Source organism: Coloeus monedula (genome assembly GCF_965178545.1).
Source record: "Coloeus monedula genome assembly, chromosome: 3".
NCBI classification, from domain to species: domain Eukaryota; kingdom Metazoa; phylum Chordata; class Aves; order Passeriformes; family Corvidae; genus Coloeus; species Coloeus monedula.
The window spans coordinates 1,832,491-1,854,758 of NC_138783.1; the positions used below are offsets into that span (position 1 = coordinate 1,832,491).

Genomic DNA, 22,268 nt, shown 5'->3' on the forward strand with positions numbered 1-22,268 from the left:
CAGTTTGCCTGATTATAATCTTTACCATATGACTTCCCTCTTGGAACATGCAGCTCCTTTTTGTGTGTTTGTAGGAAAATACCTTATAACTGAGGGCAGCTAATATTGGAGAAAATACTAATTTCCAACTGGAATATGTGTGAAGGATCATAAGATGGGAGAAACTCAGATTTGCAGCATTATGACACAAAATTACAATGTATTAAAGATGACAGATTCAGCAACTTAGCCTCTGGGTGTTTAAATTCAGATGTTGTCCAGGGGTCTGGAATCTCATCAGCTGCTGGTCCTGGGCTGCAACAGCACCAAGGAGGATCCTTTATCCCAGTGAAGTCGTCAAGCACAGAGTCCAGGCAGAGGGACTGTAGGAAACTGCACTTCTCTTGCCCAACACTAAATCCCTTTTGCACAAGCCCCTCTTGCACTGTTGTGGGCTTTAAACTCACCTGCAACGCTGCTTCCTACAAACCCTCTGCCCCAGGCGTCGGGAGCACAAAGAGGTGCTAAAACACCCCGTGCACAGCACCACCTGTGAACCTGTTAACTGTGTTTTGGCTTCCCTTCTGTCCTGTTCTGCGTTCCGAGGGGGAATATTGGGCATGAGTGAGTGTTTGGAGCTGTTTTGCTAGGAAAGCATGGGATAGATCACCATGGAAAGGACAGCCAGCGGGTGCAATCTCCTGGGCTGTTCTTCTGCCTCCACATGTTGTAACAGAGAGCTCTGCTTGTGCAGAACAGGGCAAAATGCAAATATTTAAGCTAAATGAGGCTGCTGCTGAATGCTCTCTTACACTTCTGTTGTAGCCTGGACATGTCCGAGGGATCTGCCTGCCAGGAGATCCCTTTGCTATATTTGGGTGACCTTTGCTAGGGATGAAACTTCACCTAATTACACCCCCTGTGCCTCGAGGGTTCAGCAGCCGTGGCCACATCCCACAGGACTGATCTCTGCTCCAAATGGTGCTCGGCAGGCAGGTCTGCCACTCCAGGGGCTGAGCAGCCTTCCAGGTGGATGAGCTGGGATAACACCGGGCTGTGGGAGCAGAGCTGGGCAAACAATTTCACAGGGAGCCGATAAACAGAGCCCAGCCAGAACTCTGGGACTGTCTGCTGAGCAGCCTGGGTTATTCCTCTGAAGATGCCTTTCTGAATTTCTCCAGGAGTATTTACTTCTCCATTCCCTAATTTCCCTAGTGGGTTAAGATATTTTGTCCAAAATACCTCTATTTGTCCTACAAAATTCAATAAATCATCACTTTGCTTCTGCTGACCCACTTGTGATGTGAAAATGATAAAAGCAAAAGTCTCACTTGTTACAGAAACATCACCAGGGTTTGGAGATGTTGATTTGAATGAGTTTTGAGGTTTTTTCCCATTTACTGTTAGGACAATTTCAAGCAGTAAGTCATATTATTATTTGAGCAGCACCAGAGGAAAAGAGCTACTCCACATTTCCTAGTTAGACCATTTGCCGTGCTCGCCCAGCAGATACCATAATTTCACATCTCATCAACCTGGCAGGCTCCAGCATAATTCTTCTCTTCAAACTCCCAGTTATTTTCTAGCCTACGTGGTGAATAAAATATATATGTACATATACATATATAAAAATAGTTATTTCTTGTATTTATAAATACTCTTAACTGTTTATAAAACCAAAAAGGGACTGGCTGCCTCCTGAACAATGTTAGCAATAAAATATTCCCCAGCATTCCTGCACATCAAAGCTATGCCCAGTGAAGTGTGACGTGATGAGAACTCTGTGATTCAGAGGGGCCGGGACTTTATCCACGGAATAAAACGGGAACTATTTCTGCAGAGACAGAGTCCAAACATTGGCAAAGGAAGTTGTAATAGATTTTTACATGACACAAAGCCAAAAGGATCCAGAAATGACTGATGTCTCAAATTCCATAGCAAAAATCCGACAGAGCCCAACAGAAGATTTTCCCTTGACTGCAGTAGTGATGAGATCAGGTATGAGGGAACAAAAATCAGTTTTTGATGCTTAGTATCCATTTTAACCTAATGAAACGTGCTACCAACAGCATTCGAACAGCTCCTTCACACAGTGCTTCTTGGAAAAGTAGCATCAGGAGAAAATCAGAGAGGAAAAGGGAAACCTCTGACTGCTCATGAACGGCTCTGGATTTTCACTGCTCCCTTCCCACCAGAGTAAGGCAAAACTGCTGCTTTTGTATGTATTTTATTGGTTCTAAACACGACTGACAGCACTGCTCCCTCTGCAAGCTGTTACTACAACCAGTGGCATCAATTTAGTTGCACTCCATTTTCTGAAAGAGATGAGTTAGTGGTTAAGTAATAAAATATAGAATGACCTCTTTTAAGGTGGTGTGGGATATTATGGGGAGGGTTCTCCAAACCTCTTCACTAACACAGGTAATGAGTTGCCTTTTGCTTAATATTTTCCTCAGATTCCAAGCTGTTTCTGCTCCATGGACTAGTTTTAGTCCAGTGAAATAAAGACACTCCATTTCCAAAATTTATAGGGTTCATTTATTACCTCTAGTAACATATTATACTGTATAAATACTCTATCCTTGTTATATGTCCTTTTAAAAAAGCGATAACTTAGAAGATCACATTAGACAAGAAGTATAAAAATAAATACGCTCATTATATGCATTTATTACAAATTATAACCCTTCCCAGAAGGGAAAGAAATATGAAATACTTATGAAGTATATAAAATCTATAGTAATATATTTTACTATATACATATGGAAAGCCATATTCTCTTATGGTCTATGGACTGGCACAATCTTCAATGATGTGAATGCTGGCGTTTTGCTGTGGATGGACCTGCTATCCCTCAGCTTTGCCTTCCCACCTGATCAGTGACTGAGCTCTACAAACCCAGCAGAGGCCACAGAGGACGTTCCCATTTGTAATGGGATTCTTTTTTTTTCCTTTTTAACTCACGTAATATCCATTGGCTAGGGTAAGGCCAAAGGTCTGAGTGTGAAAGCACGACTGGAATGCTCACACACTCCATGAATCTGTTAGGCAGGAAGGCAGCACCAAGCCGGAATCAGAAAAGCCAGCAGAAGGTAGGCAGAAGGCACAAAGAGCAACTACTCAGACTCAGATTTCCGCTTTTCCAAGCCTCTGGATTACACATGTCACCACAATGGCACTGGAGTGGCTGAGAGAAATGGACAGGCACATTGGGATGACATAAAGGTACTTTAAAAGAAACATGAAACTCTAGTGTTTTGTGGAGTTGATATTTGTTCTTGGTATTTCTTACTCTTGACAGGTAGAGAATATGGCTTTATTTTTATATAAAACTATTCTCTGAAACAATAGCAGCCATGAATGACATAGTTAAAGCTCCTTTTCCAATCTTTTTTTTTGCCCTTTGTGAGGTAGGTAAGCCCTGACCAATTATTTTAAACTTTTTCTCTCCCCTTCCTACACGTGGGGATTTGATCAGTACCACAAGATAAATCCAAAAGAAGGGAGAAATAAAGGAACCCCAAAATGTTTGCTTGAATGTGTCTCACTGCTCATGTTTGGCTTAATTTGTAACAGGCTGAAAAAAAGGCAACTGTGATGCCTTTGGGCCTTATCTGCTGAAGACAAATGAGTGACATGGGTCTGCTATCCCATCCAATTTTCAGTTGGCAGGGGATTTTTGGGATGCAAAGCCAACTCAAGCTGTTTGCACTGTCCCACCTCAACGGATCCTCACCATGAATTTTTTACGCAAAAACACGCGCGCTGCCTCTAGCCCTCTTTTGTGTTTTTCAGTGCACTGGTCTGAAGGAAAAAATAAAATAATAAAAAAAACTTTCTCGCTTTCCCAAGTCGTCCTATCTAGCTGCAGTCCGTGGCGTTGCAGAAGTCTATCAGGTGCTTGGGTTTCTTGGAGGGCTCACAGCTTTCTTGGGGCAGCACGCTGCCGTCCGAAGAGACACATTTCAACAACCTCTTCTTGAAGCCCTTCCCACACGTCTTGGAGCAGGGGGACCAGTCCCCCAGCTGCCACTGCGGGCAGGGCACGTCGGCGCAGGGCCGCAGGTTGCTGGGCTTCAGCTCGCGGGCGCAGTCGGCGGCCAGCCGGCCCCGCGGGTCCCGGCACTCCACTGCCCGCCGCTGCCAGCCCGAGCCGCACGACTTGGAGCACTCGCCCCACTCCTCGATCACCCACTCCGAGGAGATGATCTCCCTGATGGCGTTGAAGGATTCCTTCTTCCTGCCGGGCGCCTTGTCCGTGCCGGGCTGCGCCGGCTTCTTCACGAAATAGGTGAACTTGATCTTGGGCTGCGGCAGGTCCCCCACCGTGAGCACCTGGATGGTCAGGGGCTCCTTCAGGGGGCTGAAGCTGCGGATGCGCTCCAGGGCGGCCGAGGAGCCACTGTAGCGCAGCACGCTGCCCTTGTAGGTGATGTCCTGCTCCAGCGTGGACAGGGTGTAGTCACCGTTGAGGATGTAGGTGCCGTCGGCGGCTTTGATGGCCAGGAAGCTGCCGTCGTGCCTCGCGCCCCGGTGGTTCCGCTGCTTCACCTCGATGTTGGTGGCCCCCGCCGGGATGGTGACCACGTCGTGGTAGCCAGGTCTGCCCGGGAGAAAAGACAAACACTGAATCTTCTGCTCTTCCCTGGGAAGGGAAAATGCCTCCGAGCACAAGAGTAAACTTTGTCTGAAGTCAAGGCATTTAACTCCTTAGTGGATGAATCCCACATTGGCAGAGGGGCTTTCTTTTGTGCTGGGATCTCCCTGCAAGTTATCCCCAATCAGACAGATAAATAAACGCTCAGTTCTAATGACAAACTCAGGCAACATCCACTGGAAAGCCAGAGCTTCCACCCACAAAGCACCCACAAGGAGAAGGTGAAGCAGCAGCCCTACACTCACTTGGCTCTAACGAGGGTGCCAGACACTTTCTTGCAGGTGGAGCCGTTGCCCCCGCAGATGCCGCACTTGTCGAACTTCTTGTTGGAGCCGATGGTGCGGTCACAGCCGGCCTTCACACACTGCCCCTGCACGCACACCGACGTGGAGTCGGGGCTGCACGGGGTGCCATCCACCACCTTGGGGACACAAGGAGTCTGGTTACAACATGCACAGTGCTCTGAAACTGCCTAACACAAAAAATGGACAGGTGGAAAACCTGCAGCACTGGTCATTTTCAGGGCTTTTGGAACTAAAAACCAGAGTAGCCCACAGGTAGCTGGAGGTATGTGGTGCTACTTCATCTCACTTGCAAAAATGATGCCATGGTGAGAGGAGAAAACGATCTCAGTCTTCATTAATACACCCCCCAAAAAAAACCTACAAAACTGTTTTACTGATTTCATATAAAAAAGCCCCATTGCTTTCTAGTGTTACCAGAAGGCAGCCATGTCCTCAAAGCACACTGCCAGGGTTGCTTTTAATGCTGTTCAGCACATCCTTTATTTCTAGGAGTGCTGTTCCACAAAAACCCTCTGTGTCATCGCCCTGGTAGTTCCTGGCTCTCACCATCTGATGACAGCGAATTCAAGTAGCTATGCAAGATGAACATTTTTCCTCGTGTTTATTTTAAGCTGTCAGCATATTAGTAACCAGTATGAGAAAGCACCAATGTTCTGGCAAAGATCCCTCAGAGTTTTCCAAACCTATCTCAATGCAATCAGATTGGTAGAAGGAGAGGGAAGGAAACCAGGGTGGAGTGGGAGTAGAGGAGGTGGAAGAATTGTGCCAGAACACTTAAAGCATGCCTGCAATGATCCAGCTGTACTTGGAGGAATAATCCAGTTTAAATATGAGAAAGACATAACTTCAGATTTCTACACTGCATGACTCTTCACATAAAGAGAGAAAATAAAAATCCTCCTCATGATCAGAGGGAAGGGGTGCAGTTTCGAAATACCTTTGGCTGTAGAACAAAGAAGTATCCTGTTCCTTTGGCTCGGCAAACCAGCTTGCATCTGTCCTTTGGAGACACACCGGCAAACTTGGGTGTCCACTCCACTGCAGGTCCACTTCCAAAGGGAGACTTGGAAAACTCGTTGTGCTTTTCACACTGTTCCTCCCTGAAGGTTTTGCCTGCAGGCAGAGAAAAGACAGGTGGGCATGAGACCATCTCTGTCCGTGCTCTTCCTCCACAACACACCAATCCCGGGTGTCAAAAATGGGGAAAAATTACCGTTGTTGTCTGGGCAGTCCTCGATGTTACAGGACCTGTACTGCACCCGCTTCCCTTCGCAGTATTTGCCCCCGTTCCTCGGGATGGGGTTGTCACACTCCCTGAAGGAATACTGCACTCCCCCGCCACAGCTCCGGGAGCACTCGCCCCACGCCCCCCAGGACCCCCAGCTCCCATGCACCGGAGTCTGGAACGACAACAAAAGCAGGACACAAGTTAAGACAGGAAAATCCATACAAAGCCACACCATAAAAACCATCATCATGCTCCTTTTCACCCAAACTCGTTAAAAAGCCTGCCCTAAGTTTGTTTATTAGCATTGAATCAACCCCTTCTAACAGATCCCTTCCATTGCAGCATTCTCCCAGCGGCTCCGCAACCCAAGCTGCGCCGATTTCTTTTTCACTACTTACATCATAATGCTTCTTCTCAGTCTTATTCACACACTTGCCATTCATGCACCACTTCCCTTCCCCGCAGCTGGTGCCGTCTGCCCAGGGGAAGTGTTTGGTTTGGCACACGAGCAGCCCTCCGGAGGTGCCGGTGCACCACAGCGTCGTGCACGTACTGGCTGCGTCGGGGCAGTGCTTGGACTCATCTCCAAACGTGAACTGGCACTGCCTGTTGGCATCGTACAGCGTGCCGGGCAAGTCAGAAGGGAGCTGGATGGGCCTGTGGGGCTTGTCCAACAAACACTCCCCTGAAAAAGTCGGAAAAAAAAGGAAAAAAAAAAAAAACAAGTCAGATGATGCTGTGGGTTCCGTTTTAAAAGGGATCTGCATTTGCTTTCTAACAGAAGCCTTTGAGCCCACTTGTGCCAGCATTTTTGTAAAAGTAAGGCTCTTCTAAACTCACTGACAGCACGCCAAAGGTTAAGTCTGTGCTGAAGCACTCTCGTTGAAAAAAAAGCAAAGCAGTAAAGCACAAGAGCTCAAACGCCACATGAATGGAAAGCTTAATAACCTTACCATGACCGTTATCCAAAAATGTTGTAATCATGTAGGCACTGCATGGAGACCAGGGCTGGCTGCGGTCCAGGTTGGAGAGCATGGATGCCATCATGTGGAAATCCCGGCTCATTCCATTGATGCCAGCACACTGCTTTGCATCGTCATGAGGCATGTTAAACACGTGGCCTTCGAGAAAGGGAGAAAGGGAAAGTCTGTGACTTTAGGAAGTCTGTCCTATGCATTACCAACAGTATTTTAAATATTGCTCTAGAGCTGCTCATAGCCTGGTCTGTAATTAATAACCCGAATCTGAACGCTCCCAGATTTCAAGCAGATGGCACTGGATCTTCTCTCCCCTTTTTTTTCCTGCAGGCACACACACAGCTCTTGCAGACAATGCTGTGCAGGCCGGATTTGCTTTCCAGAGTCCAACCCTGCTCCAAGGCAGGGCTTTGCCTCCTCCCGACTGCTCCGGGGAGGCGCAGGCTGAGCTTTACGGCATCAAGCTGGCTTCAATTAATCCCAGGGAATAGCTTTGCAAAGTTTCAAGTACCTAATTCGTGGGCTGTTGTGAAGGCAGCCTGCAAACCATCGTCTTCTATGATAGAGCAACTGCGGTTTAGATCACAAACTGTTCCCACATCAGCCATCCCAAGAGTATCACATGTCTTGGCACCGCACAGGTCCTGTAAAAAAAGGCAGTTTCATTATTAATCAGATCAGAGACTTAACCTTGGCAAGAGCCATCCAGCCCTGGCAGTTTGCCTTTACTTATGGAAAGAGCATAAATATTCAGCACTTCAATGGGTATGATGGCAAAAATCTGTCTCTGGAACATAGGCGAGGGTTACACGTAGAAATAAAATGCATAATTTCCATCTGAAATCTGCTAAAAATATATGGGGCAGGAACACAGTGCACAAACTGTGAGTTCAGAAAGACAGTGCACAAACTGTGAGATTCACCCGACATGGTGCAAACAGCAAAAAAAAAAAAAATCAACAAAATAAAAAGCAGCTCAGCTGCTTTTAGCCTGCTTCACTGCAGCCGTGGTGACACACGACTGCCTCTGGACACTTTTTTTTGAAGGTCTCCTGGCAGAGGGGGCAGGGAGCAGTGGGGCTGGATGTGACCTCGGTGTCCCTCACCTGCCTGGTGAAGAGGATGGCCGTGTCGTAGTGCTCGGCGTGCCGGTCGCTGGGTGGGTTGTGCTGCTTCTGCCAGCTGCAGAAGTTCCTCAGAGTCAGGGCGGCGTTGGAGGAGATATCCGGGCCCTTGCGCTCCTCGTAAATGACCATGATCTTCACCACCACGAGGCTGATGGAGTTGCGGATGCTGGGGTGCTTGTACAGCTTGGCGGCCACGGAGAGCAGGGTCAGCAGGTAGTGCTTCAGCCCGCTGCCGTGGAACTCGGCCATGGACTGGTCTGCCACCAGCAGGGTCTCCACGTAGCGGGGGCTAGACACGAACCTCTTCTTCCTCCTGCTTCTCGTTTCTGCGTTAAAAATAAGGGAAGGGAAGGCGCAGGTGAGCACAGCAAGAGACCACGGTTTAAAAAAGCCCAGACCCACTCAAGATGTGCACCCAAGGTTTGTGCTCCCGCCCCCGAAGCCCGGCGATCCCGCAACCAGGCGAGCACCTGGAGGTGGGCACCTCGGGGTGGGCTGCGGGGCAAGCAGCGGCCAGGCATCCCCGCCAGACGCCCCTCTCCTCCCCGTCCCTGCGGAGGCCGGCGCGGCATCCCCACGGTACCTGCGGGCTCGGCGGGCTCCGGCCCCTCCGCCTCGGCCCCCGCCTCGGCCACGGCGCAGCGGGCGGCAGGGGCGGCCCGCGGGACGCCGCGGAGGCGCAGGAGGTGCGGCCCGTGGCGGTGCGCGGTGCCGGGCGCCGGCTGGATGAGGTACTGGCGGCCCCGCAGCGAGAAGGCGCCGCGCAGCCCCGCGCACAGGCTGAGCGCGGCCGCCGAGCCGGGGTCCCGGTTCACGGTGCCGGAGTAGAAGCAGCGGGAGAGGTCGTCCTCGGGCGGCGGCGGCGGCCCGCCCAGGTACTGCAGGGTGAAGTCCGGGGCCAGGAAGCTGCTGTCGGGCTCCAGCTCCAGCGTCAGGCGCTCCCCGAAGGCCTCCAGGCGGAAGCGCTCGCGGGCGCCGGGCGCGCCCAGGCGCCGCGGCAGCACCAGCGCCCTGCGCTCGGCGCTGCACAGCCCCAGCAGCGCCGCCAGCACCGGCGCCAGCGCCGGCAGCCGCCCCCCGCTCCTCATCGTTCGGCGCAGCCCTTCTCCTCTCTTTATTTCACTTTATATGGAAATGGATATGGAGATGTGGGGTTTTGCTTTCAGGTTTTGGGGGGTATCTGAGTCTTTCTGCCGGCAGAGGACCGCGCGGGAGCCGCGTCCCGCGGTCACTGGAGAGGCGGCGTCGGCTTCCCCATGGCCGGGGCGCGGCGGCGATGCCGGGGAGCGCGGCTCTGCGGGGGCAGCGCTGCCCCTCGCTCCGTCCCTCTGTCTTCTGTCCTGCTCTGGCTGCCGCTTCTCCTGCCCGCCTCCTCCTCAGCCTTCCCCGGCAGCAGCAGCGGCGGGCGGGGAGGACGCTCCGGCGAGTCTCCGGCAGCCCCGGGACGGTCCCGCCTGCACTTCCAGGGCGCCGAGGAGCCTCCCGTGCTTTGCGGAGCGGAGCGCCGCGGGCCCGTCCGCCTCCGCCGTGCGGGTGAATGCGGGAGCGGGGCTCGCCGCCGCCCTTTATGGGGTCCAGCCGTGCCGCCCCCAGCCCGGCGCTGCCGCCGCGCCCGCGCCGCTGAGATCACTGCGTGCGTAACGCGCCCGCGGGCGGCCCCCGCCGCGCCGCCCTCCCGCCGCCCCCGACGGGGCGGGACGGCTCCGACAGGGCCCGGGGTCGGCCCCCGCTGCCGCAGCGGGCTGGGGTGCGCCCCTTCCCTGCCCCGGGGGTGCTTTGTGCCCGGCTCCGAGCGCTGCGCCCCGCGGGGACCGCTCGTGGGAGCGCCGGGATGCGCTGCGGGTCCGTTCCCTGCCCCGCGGGGCTCGGGGAGCGGCAGGTGGACGGTCTGGAGCTCCTGGGGCTGGGGGGGGAGGGAGGGAGGGAGGGAGGGAGGGACACACCCCTGCGCGCCTTCATGGCTTTTCCTTCTGTTTTTCTTCTTCTTTTTTTATTTTATTTTATTTTAGCCCCCCCCCCCCCCCCCCCTTTTCGCCCTTCCCCCTTTCCAAGCAATTTCTGCCCTTTCTCGGCTCTAATAGCTGCAGTCGGTCATGCACCTGTACTTCTGAGAAATGGTTCCTTTCCAATCACTTAAACAGGGGCGTTTACGTAGGTGCAGCCAATGTTTTGCTTTGAAGCCATAACCCAAGCATGGTGGTGCTGCTAATCCCCTTAATTCCTATGTGTGCAGCCCCAGCTTTCTGCTTCTGGAGGCCTTTTTGGAGGAGGAGGGCAAAGAAGTGGCGTGAATAAAACCAGAATGTGTGTACCTGTTAGTGACAACTCCTGGGCTTCCCAGTTAAGCAAAGATGCTTGTGTGTCTGCCAACACATCATTCAATACAGGTGTGAAACTCGGAGGCTGAAAACAGAAGGCACAAAACCTTGGGATAGGGCAAACATTTCTAAAATTTTATGTATCCACTGTTTTCTTGGGATGGAGCGTCCCATTTATGGCACTAAATCTAATAACCCTAAGGCTTTTCTTCCTAATTTAAACCATGTCAGACAAACTTGGAACCACATGTGTGTGTCAATAGCACAGTCTGACTGCCTGCTAAGTTCTGACAATACATCCATTTCCCATGGCGTTCTGTAAATCTTGCAAGTTTAGAACTGCTCATTGTTTGAAGTTGTGCAAAAAAAAAAAAAAAAAAAAAACATATGGGAAGATGAATCCAGTTTCCCAGCTACTTGCTCAACAAAAGTGCTCTTGTCCCACAGAGTGATGAGCAAAATCAGAACTAGGCCTCAAATGTGGGATTTTCTTTGGGACACAGCAGGAAATGCTGGATTGACTTCCAGAGGCTGTGACTGCTGCCCTTTAATACTTCAGCAGCAGCAAAGTCCATTCAGTTATGAGTAATTTTTCACTTGAGTTGGAAATGTGTGTCAGTCTCTACCCTTATCTTTGAGATCTGTCTGTGCCCAGTTCTGCTGGGCTTTTCCTAGGATAGAACACAACAAAGGTACTATTCATTCATGCTGTTAATTAATTGGTGTTGCACGTGATACCTAATATAGGGAATTACCAGTTTAAAAGCCTCGAAATAGAAACGTGGAGTGGAAAGGAAAGCATCTTCGTAATTTTTTTTTTTTTTGAACTAGCATTGGTTCAAGATAGAAACTCTTGCTAATAGCTGAATTAAAAATATGAAAATCTCCTTTTTTGTCAGCATAGTCAGTGTCACTTGGATCAGCAAGGACCAGAGCAAGGCCACCAAAGGTGTGTCCACGCAGCTGCCAGCTGCGCCTTTGGTTTTGGTGCTGGTTTTTGATGTTAACTCTCTGATTCGAAAAGATCCTGACCACCTTAAAACCGCTTTTTCAGGCTGAGAAGTCTTCCCCATATCCCACCAGGTGGCACTCGCCTATAAAAATTTGTTCTGGGAGTTTCGTGGTTGATCTCCAGCTTTCCTGGTGCAAAGACTTACATTTTTGCAGGGAGCTTTACAGTTCCCTGATTAGCACAGAAGTTTTCCTGGCCTTTATGTAATATCCAGGGAAGTGTTTCAGCAAAGAACTCAACTGTTCTGTTGCACTATCTGAACACAAATCGTGTTGGGAAGCAACTTCTGCAACAGGTTTGCTGGCTGTCACACCTGGATCACCACCTGGATCATCTTGTAAGTGCTTGACGTGCTTCCTCTGACCAACCCCAGTGAGTTTAGCTGGATTATTCAGGACACTGAAGCCTCTGCACACATATTTTTAAGCTGTATTGTACCAAATCTGTGCCAGCTCAAATCACAGTTTATGTGAATTAAGACTTAGAAACGCACTGACCTTTCTCAGGATTTCACTTAGAGAAAGACCCAGAAAAGGCATAAAATTTGTCTTTTGAAAGAAACTTCTAGTGCTTGGAGAAAAAACCAAATCCAGTCAGGGATGCAAGATGCTGTAACTCCAAGTTAGCCACCAGATAGCGCCACCACATCATCGTTTTGGGGTCAGATCATCGTATTTTGCTCTGCAAGAATAGTTTTTACGGCTCAGACCCAAGCGCTGTCGGTCTCTGAGCAGGACTAACAATACTGAAGCTTTAATTTCTTCACCACTGTTTGCATAAACGGCTGCTTCCAAAATCTAAAAATCTAAAAATGCAACACAAACAACTACCCCAACCTTATTTGTTTAAATGCTGCAGAATGATTGCTTGTTTCAGAAACTGTTATAATTTAAGAATTAAAACAGCAGATGGCACATTAGGCCCATTGAATAGGGGATAAAAGACTTGATGCTGTTGAAAAAGTCCTCTGAGAAACACTTCCAAGATTATTTCTGGAGATTGTTTCTCTATGATGTCTTTGTGTTATGTGTGATTAATTGATATTTTTCCATTTATTGTTCATTTTGAGGCCATTAACCATTGGGTTTTGTTAGTAGGATAACAGGGCTAAGAGAGAAAACCTCTAATTTTGCCTGTTTTGATAATCAGCAGAAATATTAAAAAGCAAAACAATGTCCATCGTCACCTTAATGAGAAGTACACATTTTTATTTTGGAGGAGAATCATGGGATTTAACATGGTGATGTGTTTCTTTGTAATTTCTGCTTGTACATTGCTGGTTATCAAAGTTGCCGTAAAAAAAATAGATGCAGAAATTTGGGCAGCCTCCAAATTTTATTGCTAAATAGCCCACAGAGGCCTCTCTGCACTCAAAATGAGCTGCTCCCTATTCTTTCTACTTTCCATTATAAGCTCTTATCAAAATGGGATTCAGCAGGAACTTGGGCTGACACTCCTGGCTTCGTGAGTCAAATACTTTGCTATTTAAAAAGGAGGTGGTTTGCGTGAGAATGTGAATTCAGACCTGGCCATATCCCACATAAATCCACAATAAGTGGTTTAAAAGAGTTGAGGTCTGACTCTGTGTCTCACTTGCTGGTAGTAGAAGTATTCCTGCTGAAGAATTTGTGCCACCATCTAAATTTCTTGTGAACAGCTGACTTAAATACGAATTTTCATGGTCAAAACAACTGCCAGGGATCAAATAAAAGCAATCAGGCAAAACAGAACACTGCATTATGGCATGTCTGCTTTAAAAGTCTTTCACAAGTTAAATACAGCTTTGACAAAGGCTCCAAAGTCCCTTGGCAAATGGCAAGGAGCACATTCATAGTGCCCTGAGCTCCACTGACATTTTGATATTTTTATCGCACTGGGATTTCAACAGATCCCACACTTTCTCCTGTGCTGTGGACAGGGGGTTGCACAAGCACTGCAAGACATGATACAGTTTCTGTGGAATTCCTCCTAATGAAAACTCAGCACTGCATGTATTAATTTCTTACCTTTGAGACTTCTGTGAGTGATGCCACACTCCTTCCAAAGCCACTGTCCAGTAAGATTTCCATGCTGTCCTGCCTGGATGTGCTGGTCATTCTTTCTGACCAGAGCCCACATAATGCTGATACACCTGCCAAGAAGTTTGAATATTAGCAGCAAGCATTTTCAGTGGAGTTAAATATCAAACTGGGCAGTTGCCTCACCCTGGCTCATCCCCTCTTCCCCCAGCCTTCCTCCTTGTTATGCTGGGTAATCAAAAGTTGGCCATGAGTGTATTTAACGAAGGGCACAAACCTTTAAGGAAAGTGATTAACCACTCTCCACTCTCCAAACAATTTATACACGTGTTTAGACTCATCTAATCCATGCTTTGCTAAAAGCTTGGATGGGCTTTCCTCTTGGTTTGTAGGGATGGGGCTCAAATGAGCAACTCACTGCCATTAAGGAGCATCTCCTAAAATCCCCTAGTGAGTGTTACCCTTCTTTAACTGGTAAAATCCTGAGGTACAAAGAGATTAAGTGATTTCTTAGCAATAAGACAAAATACCTTTGTTACATCAATGCAATTCTTAGACATTTGCAGAACCTGTAGCTCTGCCAGAATTTTCAGGACGGGGCTCATGATGTTGCTGATCTGTTCTTGCTTTTTGGCGGTTTTATCCACATTTTGATCAGAACATTGGTTGCTACCTCTTTTTTTTTTCCTCATGCTTCCAATCCCCCTTGTTTCCTAACGTTAGGCTCCAATTTCAGATTGCTTTTTGCTTCTCTTTTAATGCTGGGGATGAAGTACATGGGAAATCTTTGCTTGCCATCAGGTACAAGGGCATGTAAGTCAGTGAGACTTGTTTAGGTGTCTTGGGATGGAACAAAGTCCAAAAAGCTCTCCCTAAATCCTGGATTTAGGTCTCCCTAAAGCCACATAATTTCTATATGTCAACACTGATATGCTCTTTTAATCACAAGGTCAGCTGAGCTGGAGGCAAGACATCACCACATATTTTGCCTGACATAGCAGGATGCCTAATATTTCCATTTTATCAATGAAAAGAGTGAAATAAAAGGTTGTAACACTGATCTTAGGCAAAGAACTGCAGGATATTGTGGTGGGCTGACCTTGGCTGGATGTCAGCTGATCCCTCATTCCTCCTCCAGAACAGGAGGATGAAAACAAGATAGAAAAGCTCATGAATTGACATAAAGGTGGGGAGATCAATTACCAGTTACTGCCATAAGCAAAGCGGAGTTAACTTGGGGCAAGTTAATTTAATTTATTGCCAATTAGGGTGGGATGGTGAGAAGAAAAGACAAGATCTAACCCCTGCTTGCATTAATTTCTCCCCCCTTAGTTCCTGCCTCCTCTGCCTCGCTCCCACGTGGTGCAGGAGGATGGGGAATGGAGGGCTGTCCTAAGTCCGTGAGAGCTCCTCTTTCACACCGTATGATTTTCCCAAGCCATGCCAGAACCTACCACCAGGAACTGACAAAATAGATCAAGCTGTTCCATCAGGTTTGAGTCGACGCTGCCCCTTCCTGGCTGTCCCTCGCTGACACATCCCCAAGGAGGTGTGTGAGGTGAGGAAGCCCCTGGCTGCCCAGGCGGGTGTTGCGGGCAGAGGAGCTGAGCAATGGCAGCTAGAGCCTCCCTTTGCTGCTGCCTCCCGTTTTTGGAAGGTTTGACCTCTCTGTCTGTCCCAGTTGCCTGCAGAGGCCTGGTTGTGTCTCCCTGGCTGAGCTCAGGGAGCCCCTCTGGCACAAAACCTCTCTTGCACAACTGCAATTCCCACTGTTAATACCTTCCCCCCAGGAGCAGCCCCCCCGCGGCAATGGGACACGGAGCTGGGGCACAAAATAGGAACAAAGGAGACTGAGCAGACACGTAGGCCCCGCTCCTGGGAATATTTATAGTCAGGCTTAACTCAGCATCGTGCTAACCCCTCACAGGATCCAAAGCTTCATAAAAACTTGGCCGAAATGCTCTGTTTACAAATGATATCCAGAGGAAGCATGTGCAGTGTCTTCCACAAGAAATGAAGCTTTCAAACAAAACACCCATCCATCGCCCATGTCAGCTTGTCCCGCAGACACAGCAGGAAATCAACAGACAGTAGTAAACCCACGCAAACAGAATTTCTATTTTCACTCTTGCTGCTCTTAGGTCTTCTGAAAGAAACATTGTTGCTGCTTAAGACCAAACATCAAAAAGTTGGTTGACAAAACATGTAATTTCCATTTAGCATGACTCAATTTCTCCTCTTGCTTTGATACGCAAAGCCCTTGCTGTTGGGGATCTAAGAAAAGAGGGAAGGGATGAAATAGGCATAGGGAAAGCTTTTGCCAGTATTTTGACTTATTCTCTCCTAGTTGTTTCCCACCTTCTGTTTAATTGGAGGATTAGAAGTTTCAATTCCAAATATATTTCGATATGCTGTTAAAATATTGCAGGGAGAAAGATGCATCATTGTTTCACATGGAATATTTTTTAGCATAATAATTAATTTAATTGCCTGCACAAGCTCAGCCATCCTTTCTGACCATAAGATGGACATGACTGGAAGGTAGACATCATATCCCCTTTCCCTCTGGCATTGCCCTCTCCTGTTGGGAAAGAGGCCTGACTCTTGTGCCCAGTTTGGATCCATGGGGAGCACAGCTGAGGCAACCCCAAATTCTTTGGGTTGCAGCTGGCTCTGCCTGCCTCAGTTGCATGCTGGGCAGAGGGACATCTGCATGTCCCTTGGGAAATGCAAGTGGGCAAGAGGATGCAAAGTCCTCTTTGTGGCTGATCCGGGCTGGTTTGGGCTCTGTGGAGGTGCTGGTTGAGGTCATGTGCCTGCTGATGAGCTGATCCTCAGGGATGCACTGGGAAGAGCAGGGCAGAGTTGGGCTAGTCCCCGTTAAGTGTGGGATTTAACGAGGGATGTGGATTGGAGACTTCTTGGGCTTCTGAGGCTGACATTCCAATTATTTCAATTATTCCAGTAACCATTCTGCTTATATGTTATGTGTCTTCAAAGCCGTCTAGGGAAGCCCCTTCCCTGAGACCTCCAAGCTCCCAGAGTAGATCAGCACAATTTCCAAGCTTCCCTCACCCACTTTTCCTTTCTTGATTATTTAAAAATCTCAGAAGCTTTTGCTCAATACCATTTATGAACTGTGTGTGGTATAAAAATCCCCGCTCCAGTGCAAATATGCACAGCTGTCACATAGAACACACTTTTTAAAACCAAGGCACCATCAGGTATTTTAGCAAACAGGTAAAATTTTTCCACTTCATAAAAACATACATTTATGTAATCCTAGTGATGCCAGCTGAGCTGGCTTTGCTTTATATGGTAAATACACCAGCTAAAACAGGTTGTGCAAGAAATTGCTAATAAGGCAGAAAAGTGAACCCAAATTTAACTGAGAGGGCCCTGCCAGCTTTGCAATTTGGATTTCAAAGCTCTCCAAGAAAAATATTCTCTTTTTACCTCCTCAAAAGGATCCAAACTCAAACATGGTGTCGGAAACGAATTGAAACGCTATGAACACTCCAGCTATGACATCAGGCACTCAGAAACTGCAAGCAGTGACAACATTAAATCGTGATTTTTGCTTCAGGGAGGGCACGTGTGTAGATGTGCTTTCCAGCAGGAGGGATGGAGACAGAGGGCTGTAAAATTGAATTTGATGAATTTGAGGATTGCATTACGTGTATCTACCTCGCACCCCAGCAATGGAAAGGACGCGCTGGTGAAGGAAGCAGCTTCCAGACCCCTGTCCCTAAAATGCTGCAAACCATCCATGCACAAACTCCCTGCCTGGGCTTGTTTCAACATCCGAACAAATTTGCAAGCAGTTTTGATTATCCAAGAGTAGGGGAATGCAAGCCTTCTGACGCTTCTAGAAAGCCTCCAACAAGCACTTGGAGCAGGAATCAGTGCCTGGGGAACATTACCACACAGAGATAAGTTTAATTACAGACATCAGCATTTTGCTGGAGAGGCTGCCTTGTCCAAAATTTTGCTCTGTATGTCATTTCAACCCTCAGAGATAGCACAAAAAGGATCAGCTGGTGTTCTAGACTCCAGGGCCAAGTGGTGTAAATAAATGCTGCTCCACACATGAGTAATTCCTTTGGCTCTGTGTGTGCTGCCTCTGGGTAAGGGAACACAGGAAAAATGCTGACCTGTTCTTTGTACTCCTAAGGGGTACTCAAAGCCCAGCTACCTCCAACACCTCTGCTCTCCCTACCAGGTGGAATTAGGCTTTGCTACGGGAAGTGTCTCATTTGTCCAGGAGTTGGGGTAGAAAGGCCTCTCACCCCATTAAGGCAAAAGAAAAAGCATTACCTACTCCACTACACTCAATTTCTTCTCACTAAGGTGAAATTAGTTGACCACCAACCTTTTCAAAGGGACATTGTAATCTAATCCTATTTAAAATCCTATTAGAACCATTGGTTTATGGCTAGATTTTGTAATTTTCATGTACCAGGTAGCATGGGAGCAGTATTTTATGTACACTTTTAATTCTGTGTTGCCAGAGCAGGCGTTACGTTAGATTTCTGGATGCTTGGGTTTTGTCTGGTTTTGACATAGATCTACTTTTAGAGCTAACAAGGAATATTGAATTAAGACAATATAAACAATTAAATTAATGAGCATATTGTTGATCATACACTAAGAGTCAGGAGGAAGAAATTTGGTGCTATAGGGTGTGACTGAACACATAGATAATTATCTTATAAAATAGCACAAACATTGGCCAGAGCTGGAAAAAAGCAGTGCTTCTAAAGAGGAAAATATTTTGCTGCTGGGGATTTGGGGATTTGTGTGCTAAGAAGCGGCTGGAGCGGGCGGTTCTTTATGCAGCACGGAAACACTCCCAGCCATTCCTGCTCCCATTGAGTTTTTTGTCATCCCCGCGCTCTCTAGAAACAAGTGACACGTGGCTTCCCAGGCACAGAAATGGTGGCAAGTCTATAGTTGCTTTGATTAAGCTGTTCTGTAGTATTAGGACCACCCAAAAGATGGCACTAAACAACTTTTAGTCCTGCTCACATGCACCCACACGCATGAAATAATACTCAGAAATAGCTCACTAGCTTAATTCTGTAATTTTGTGTGCAAAAGTAGGAACCATTTTAGATAATTCTATGTTAGACCCAACAGGAAAATTGAGGAGACTTTTATATAAGCAGGTAAACTTTGCACTGCAAATACGACTTCCCATGGCCCACATGAAAGCATTCATGCTCTTGTAAACACGACAATGTGACATTTGGTGAGCTGTGAAAGGGGCTTAAAATTACCCAGGAGTTAGGCACTGCACTTAAAATATTTGTTTCCTTAGAAGCTGTACATTGACCTTTATAAATCTGTGGTTATTGGGCCCAAAGTATTTTTATTTATGTGGGAGAAATGTGGAGCCATCCCACCAAAGCCCACAGAGCTCTGTGGAATGATGAGGGTTAGCAAGGGGCTGATGGTCACTACCTTTTTTAATAGGTAGGGCTGATTGTTTTGATTTTTAAATTAGCTTATTTTCTGCAATAGGAAGAACAAGACATGTTTTTGCTAGTCACTATTCATTTTATGATGTAATAGTTGAAGGAGGAAAAAGAAAATCCTTTCATATTTATAACCTCTAAAAGCTCAGAAGTGGCCTCTAATTTACACCAAACCATAAAGATGAGAGTGTTCCGAGAAAATGCTAGAGGAGGAATCCTCACATCCTGTGGGAGTAATTTTCTACAATTACTTCAGTTTCATGATTCTAATCAAATACATGTTAATAATAAACGATATGAATGAAAGAACACTGAGCACCACCTTTGCTTGGAGCAGAAATCATTTGGGTAGCAAAAGAAGTTGAGAGATCCAACACCTTCCACAAATATTTGACTCCCCTTTTTATGAGGCTCCTCTTTTGAATGTGGTTGCCTGTAAAACTACAGCTAAAGTAGGAGGATAAAAAGAAACTTCCCAGGAACTAGACACAAAAGCTTGCACCAGTTGCTCCAAAGCTTGTCCCCTCCATGAGCTGAGCAATTCACTCACTTCTGCCTTTCTTACTGCCTAACTATCTGGTTATAATCAAAATAAGAAACTTGGATGTTGGGGTTCTCTTCAGGGAATGAGCTGGAGCACATTCAAGAGGATTGAGTGCCACCTGCAGAAAAACTGCACAGACATGAAAGCAGCAGCTGGCTCAATTACACTTATTCACCACGGAGTAAAGAAGGCCAAAAAAAGAGAGATAGTGGAAATACAGACACAGCAACTGGGTGAGGAGCTGGGTTCCCTTTGTGCTGGTAGCACAGCAACAAGAGTTCCCCACCGAGAGATTCTGCACAATGCAGAACAGTCAAAGCCTCTGTGTATTTCATGGTTACATTTTGGATCTCACAGTCCCAGCTCCTTGAAGCTAAAGGCTTGCCAATATTGGATGTGCAATAGGGATACTGAGTTCTAATAACCACTGCTAATATATAATTCAATAGTTGACCCTAAAAGCTCTGTAGTTACAGTTTTGATGTTGTGTATCAAGGCCAAGTGAAGCAAATATTTACCATCTCTCCAAGGCCTTCCTAATTTGATTTTAAACAACTTCACATTTTAATTAAAAAAAAGCAAAACCAAAACAACTGAAAATAAGTTGCAGCATAAATATTAGGTCACTCCACAGGAGTATATCTTGGGCAGGGGTAGGTGAGCAAAGCATTTTTCTGATAATCATTGCAACCTTCACATTCTGAGGGGATTTGAATGCGCTGCAGATATTTTCTATAGCAGAGAGGAGGTACAGTTTCTTACTTTGAGCTTGAAGATAACTTTGCAATGAAGTAAGAGCTGGAGGACGTCAAGGGGAGGGATGATAGGGAGGGAAAGAGGCTGAATTGGAACATTACTAATTCTCACAATGGTAGCTCAGTGAAAAAAAATGCTGCAGAACAAACCTGCCTTCATCCAGTCAATTTTTGGAAAGAATTATGGTCATTTGGAACTGAGTTCTTACTTGAAAACTCTTTGGAAACAGGATACTGCTCCCAAGCACTTTGAGCCCTTTGAGACCTGGAATGAGATTCATCTCACTCAGCCTCAGATATCTGCATTGTGCCTGTCTGCATCTGAACCCCGAGTCCCTTTGTCACTGGAAAGGAGTACATATTTGGAATGTGCAATCCAGCTCACCCACCATGGACATCCCCTGTAGGCTGAAAAGAGGAGCACAAGTGAAGTGCCTGTTCTCTCCCTGCTGAATCCAAAAGGTACCTATAAACACTGTTCAGAAGCACATCCAAAAGTCCTGGGAGAAATCCCTTCCCCAGTGTCAAAATATTTTTTTTACATTCTTGAAAGTCCATTAAACAGTTGCAACAGCTTTATATATTTAGGCTTTAAAAAATAAATAAATAAGAGGAGCAGTGTAATGCAGCCTTGGCAGACAATGTGGCACTGGAATAAATTATGACAGCAGTGTTTGTCTTCATAGATCTGCTCCCAGAGAAGTCAGCCATTGTTCCATAATGCAGCCTGTAGACCAGTCTGAGCCCAGGGATGGATTTGTCTGGTCAAAGGGAGAAGCATTTTCCATCTATAAGGACCTAGACCACTGAGGACAAGCAAGAGCCTGTGGGGCATGGTTCACCTGACCCTAAGGCCAGTGGCAAAAGCCACAAGCATTGTACCTCTTAGGTGCCTGCCTGTCAGTCCTGTTTGATCTCTTCAGTCCTGTTTAGTACCTTTACAGGCGATCTGGATAAGGGGATTGAGTGCAGCCTCAATCAGTTGCAGAAGAAACCAAACTGGACAGTTCTGGGCCCCTCACCATGAGGACGTTGAGGTTCTGGAATGTGTCCAGGGAAGGGAACGGAGCTGGGAAGGGGTTGAAGCCCCAGGAGCGACTGAGGGAGCTGGGAAAGGGGCTCAGCCTGGAGCAAAGGAGGCTCAGGGGGGACCTTGTGGCTCTGCACAACTCCCTGACAGGAGGGGGCAGCCGAGGGGTCGGGCTCTGCTCCCAGGGAACGGGGACAGGAGGAGAGGGAACAGCCTCAGGCTGGGTCAGGGGAGGCTCAGGGTGGAGATCAGCAGGAATTTCTCCATGGAAAGGGCGCTCAGGCCTTGGCAGGGGCTGCCCAGGAAGGTTTGGAGTCCTCATCCCTGGAGGTGGCAGTCAGTGCTCTGGGCTGAGGACAAAGTGGCATCGGGCACAGCTTGGACTCAATGATCTTGGAGGTCTTTTCCAAGCTCAGCGATTCTGGGATTCTCTGTCAATTAGCAAAGGTGCCTGGGTTTACTAATTAAAGGTGCTGTAGGCAGGGCCAGTGCTCCTGTCTGCAGTGTGGAGCTGCTTCTGTGGATGCAGCTGCAAGAGGTGGCTGGAATGAAAACATAGCTGCAAACGTAAACCTGATGCTGAAAGCAGCTGTAAAAAATCCTGGTAACAGAGGAACAGTTGTTTTATATCACTATTTTGGAGCCTAGAAGCCCACGGTACATTCCTGGCTGTGGTTCTGCTCACTGTGTGACTTAAACCAGGATAATTATGACTTTTATGTCTTCCAGTTGCTTCAGCAGGGAAACGGGGGGAAGGGTATCTGCTGGTACCTATTTGTCACCACTTCATTTGACCTGTGCAAGCCTAGACAAATTCTGAAATCTTGCAGCTCAACTTCAC

At 47.5% G+C, this 22,268-nt stretch overlaps 1 protein-coding gene across 1 annotated transcript; it reads right to left on the reverse strand.

Annotated features, from left to right (window-relative positions):
* Window positions 1-2,514: 2,514 nt before the first annotated feature.
* Window positions 2,515-9,795, reverse strand: ADAMTS1 (ADAM metallopeptidase with thrombospondin type 1 motif 1). Its single transcript, XM_082277991.1, has 9 exons — window positions 8,857-9,795; window positions 8,253-8,599; window positions 7,658-7,790; window positions 7,123-7,290; window positions 6,568-6,854; window positions 6,155-6,341; window positions 5,879-6,054; window positions 4,882-5,057; window positions 2,515-4,582 (listed from the first exon to the last, which is right to left on the reverse strand). Exons 1-9 carry the CDS (start codon window positions 9,359-9,361, stop codon window positions 3,841-3,843), a joined length of 2,721 nt encoding a protein of 906 aa, XP_082134117.1. The 5' UTR covers window positions 9,362-9,795; the 3' UTR covers window positions 2,515-3,840.
* Between the last annotated feature and the right edge of the window lie 12,473 nt (window positions 9,796-22,268).